At 33.0% G+C, this 4,581-nt stretch overlaps 1 protein-coding gene across 1 annotated transcript; it reads left to right on the forward strand.

The window, feature by feature from the left end:
- Positions 1-2,645: 2,645 nt before the first annotated feature.
- LOC108764258 (uncharacterized) lies at positions 2,646-3,632 on the forward strand (the record flags this gene model as incomplete). Its single annotated transcript, XM_018512397.1, has 3 exons — positions 2,646-2,803; positions 2,950-3,119; positions 3,241-3,632. Coding segments are annotated over 3 exons (720 nt in total), but the record flags the coding sequence as incomplete, so codon positions are not given.
- Positions 3,633-4,581: the final 949 nt, after the last annotated feature.

The following is a 4,581-nucleotide window of genomic DNA, read 5'->3' on the forward strand; positions in this document are numbered from 1 at the left end:
TCATCAGCCGCAGAAAACAGACACATGTGTGATGTGACCATGCACATTGCCAGCGCCACATTTGTCTCTTGCGCCAAAAATTCCAAAAGAACATTACCCCTACCACTTCGTAGCTGCGACGACGACGACGTCGATGATAATGATGACGTTTCTTAATATAAATGTTTCAGATTCGTATTTTGCGTCGCAATATCTCCTCTCGTAGAGCACGTAGAGAAAAAGTAAAGACACTTTTATTATATATCCCGAGGTTGCAATCGTTTGAGCACACTTAGAACTTGATCGATTCAGCTCTTATTGAGATCCGATAATCTCGATCTGCCGCAACTCGCCGGCTCGCGTAAAGTAACCATGGTAGTGTCGCTACGCGTAGCTTAGCGCCGAGATACTACCAGTGTCTCCAGATTTATATATACACATTTCGAAAGAAATTATAGTACACGTTTTGGAAGAAATTATTAAATCTGACAGAAGCAAACACACGTAATTGGTATTACAATTGGAATAAGGAATTGATTTTTAAAACTTAATTTTAGCCCTCCTTGTTAATGCACTTTTGTGGACAATTTGCATATCTACTTATTACTTGCGTACCGTTTATTTCTTTAGAACTGGAATGTGCTGTGCTTTTTTTTCCCTATTAGAAATAGTTACGCGATATGTAATTATGCTATCTTAACCTGTAATACGCGTGCTCGCAGAACGAATTGTTTCGTGTGATTCGCGTTTGTGTTATTTAATCGTCACTTACAATTAACGTGAAATAGGAATCGGCTGATAAACGATGTGGAAATGTTCCAATATGCAAGACGAAGTATATACATACGTAGCACATAACGGGCGTGCCGTATCTCTCTCGAACCGTGCCAAGCATTGCCCGATCGATCAGAGCTGGCTAGTAAATGATCGTGACACGGCGAACGTTTAGAAATTTTATGGTGCGTCTTGTGATACATACTGTCGCAGGACGATCGATATTCATTCGTAGATCAATTGTTAATCTCTCAATCGTTTTCATTTTTTTTTTTTTATAACAACGATTCGTATGTTTAAAGAAATTTTAAAGTCGTCTGTATTATCGACTAAATCATATGTTTGTATGGCAAATACTTTTTTTCTTTTTCACAGATTCGATAATCCTTTTCCAGGATTAAAGTATACGCATTAATACGTGTCTGTGAGATGGAGTTTATGCCGAGAACGACCAAAAATTTCGAAAATTAATATATTTTTTACCATTGTTTACAAGGAAACGATGCAAGGTATTTTTCCTCGATTGCTCTGAATTTTTGCCAATAGGTTGGACATCGAAAAAAAATCGATACGGATTTTGCCATTTGCTCAGATCCTACACAGCACGGGAAGTTCTCGGGAAACTCTCCGGGAGGTCATATACCAAAAAAAACATAATTTTAATGTTAGCAGAAACCGCTAAATCTTAGAGGATTTTATTCTTATATACGGCCTCAAGAGGAATCTTCTGAAATCAATAGGAAAATATGCTAAGCACAATATTCTTACACTTAGAGTACTTTCGTTTTGCATCTGCAGTAAAAATTTTGCTTGTGTGTGTGTTTCGTTTGTTCCTAATATAATTTACTCGTAAGAGAGCACTCCGCTTTCAGTAAATGTATTCCTTTTCATACAAGAGGAAAACTGTTAGAATAATCTCCAATACATTTTTGATGAATAGTCCAATGCATTGGAAGAGGAATACTCTTTCTGTAAAAGTTTCTGCTTAGAATATGAGATTACCAGAAATTTCACTTTATAATTAGATTTTTTTTGTGTAAAATTTTTGGAAGCTTTATTTAAGCTTCAAAAAGAACGTGCACGGAGTTCCTCGGGAACTCCTATTTCCCGCTTTTGTGAATTCTCTAGGGCTGGTATTCATAGTCAGATCTTATATTCGAGATCGTCTTAAGGACGGTCTTAAGAAGTCACGAACCAATCAGAGGGCTGCATTAACGTCTTAAGACATTACTTAAGACGGTCTTGAAATAAGAATCGACTATGAATACCGGCCCTGAGCTTCATTTTGGTTTGCATTTTGTAAGCTCCTTAGAAGCTCAACAATATAAACTTCCTGGGAGTTCATTTTATCAAATTTTATAAGCTCCCCGAGAGCTCAACAAAATGAGCTCCCTGGGAACTTATTTAGTCAAATTTTGTAAGCTCCTTGAAAGCTCAGCAACATGAACTCCATGGGAGTTCAGTTTGTCGAATTTAATAAGCTCCCCTATAGCTCAACAAAATGAACTCCCTGGGAACCAATACCCGTATTCATAGATGATCCTTATCTCAAGGACTGAGGGAGCCTTATTGGAGGAATCCTTATTTTATCAAGACTTCCTTGTTTCATAATCATATCTTAAGGTCTCCTTGCAGAAGGAGCCTATTCCCTAGGAACTTTTGATAATTTGTGATCAAAATGTAACTTATTTGTAAAGAGCGCGAATAAGCATAACCTATAACAGTAAGGCACTATAAACGTTTATAGTGCATTAATAACAGTTGTCTTGGACCTGTTATTGCTTCTCGTGAGTTTACTTAATAACATTAGAAGAATAATTTTAATGTGCAATTATGGAATGCGAATCAAAAAGTGTTCATTATACTGAAACGGAACGGATGCTTCTTGCACAATATCTGAAGAAAAAGTTATAGAAAATAAAAAAACAGGCGTAACGGATCTGAAAAGTAAGAATGAAGCTTGGGAAAGAGTTACAAAAAGATGCAGCCAAGGATGTACACCTCGTAGTAGCAAGCAATTGAAAAAATGCTGGGACAACATGAAACAAAAGTACGTAAATAATTTTTTAAATATTTCTATGGGTCACAAATTATGCAAAAAATGCTAGATAATATATCTAAGGCTCTGTTTTTGTTTAATAATTGGCATTTATGTCAGAAATGTTAATTATATTTATTTACGAAATGTTATTTTAGAAAAAAAAAGTTAAATACTTCAATGAAAGTTCAGCGTCTTATGACGGGTGGAGGCGTTTCACCAGCAGTATCTGTTGATCCAGTCATGGATTTTATGGATGCTACAACTCCCAATTTGGACTTGGAAATATCATGTCCATTTGACAGTACAGCTCAATTTGAGAATGAGTGTAAGATATATAATTTTTATATTTATTTATTATATGTAATAAAACCAGAAAATTTTTATTTTTTGAATTGATTTGATGTTCGTTACTTATCTAATTTGTTTATATACATATCTTTGTTTAGACAATATCGAGAGTAACTCAAACAGGCAATTAATCACTAATAATAATGACGAGGAGGATAAAGATTCAGTATTAGTAGCAGATGAGGAAAATGTTTATTTACAAAATTTAGATAAAGAAAATTCTGAAGGTCGATACTCGATGTCTAATATGAACAAAATTGGCGCTGGCAGAACCATGAAAAGGAAACAAAACTCAGTATTAAAAAATAAACAAGATTTTTACAACATAACAGATGAAAAAGAGTTACGATTAATAAAGCTTCGCGATGCAATTGAGCAGCAGCGAGAACTTCATTCGATGAAGATGAAAGTTGCTGATGCAGAAGTGAAAGTTGTATTGCTTAAACTGTCAATGGCTGAAGATAAAGTAAAAGAGCAATCTGAGATATAATATTAATATAATTATCCCAGATGTCACAAACGTGCCGTGTCCAAACGGGATCCTCCCTGTGATTTAGTATATATGTATATGTCGACTATTATTTTATTATAAATAAAAAACTGGCACAAATTAATAAGAAAAGATTTTTTTTTATTAAGTTAACTTAATAAAAAAAATATCCTTTCTTATTTATTTGTGCCAATTTTTTAATGGCTTATTTAAATACAAAGGCACACTAATATTTACAGGCATAGTAATAGAGTTATTCTATCGTTTAACTCATATAAGTTTATAGCAAAGACTATGTTTGGTAGATATTGTTATATCCTAGTCAGTTGCAACTGTAATAATAGAAAAGGAAATTATATTATCACACTCCATTGGCATTATAATAGTTCAATATTGTCCAATTAACGCTAATAAAGTGTGATACTAGGATATCAGTTAATTAGACGTAACTTTATCTTTCATATGTCCATAAAATATGTGATATAATATTAAATACTCATTAATATTTAACAATATGTTTTCAGTATTTTCCAATGTGATATTAAGTACTCTTAATTTCTAAATGAAGACTATTAAGTATATGTATAGCATGTTACTTTGGCATAATTAACATGTTTTAATAATATTAATACGGTTTGAAAAAAATTATTTTCAGTTATTTTAAGATTGTGTTACACAAATTATATAACCATGTTATTACGTTTAATTAGAACTCGTATGTTGTATAGAAAAATACAAATTATATTTATTTTAAGAGTTACAATATTAATATTTTCAAAGCACACATATACATGTTCTACGAAAAATGTGTTATTATAAAAGCTCTTCTATGTGTAATCCCAATACCATCTTCTTCTCGATTAAAAGCAGCCTCAAATACTTCATATTGTATATATTCTTCTTCAATTTCCTCTAATGGTGGAATATCATGATGGATACATACTCGTAT

This window comes from Trachymyrmex cornetzi, unplaced genomic scaffold (genome assembly GCF_001594075.2).
Source record: "Trachymyrmex cornetzi isolate Tcor2-1 unplaced genomic scaffold, Tcor1.1 scaffold404, whole genome shotgun sequence".
NCBI classification, from domain to species: domain Eukaryota; kingdom Metazoa; phylum Arthropoda; class Insecta; order Hymenoptera; family Formicidae; genus Trachymyrmex; species Trachymyrmex cornetzi.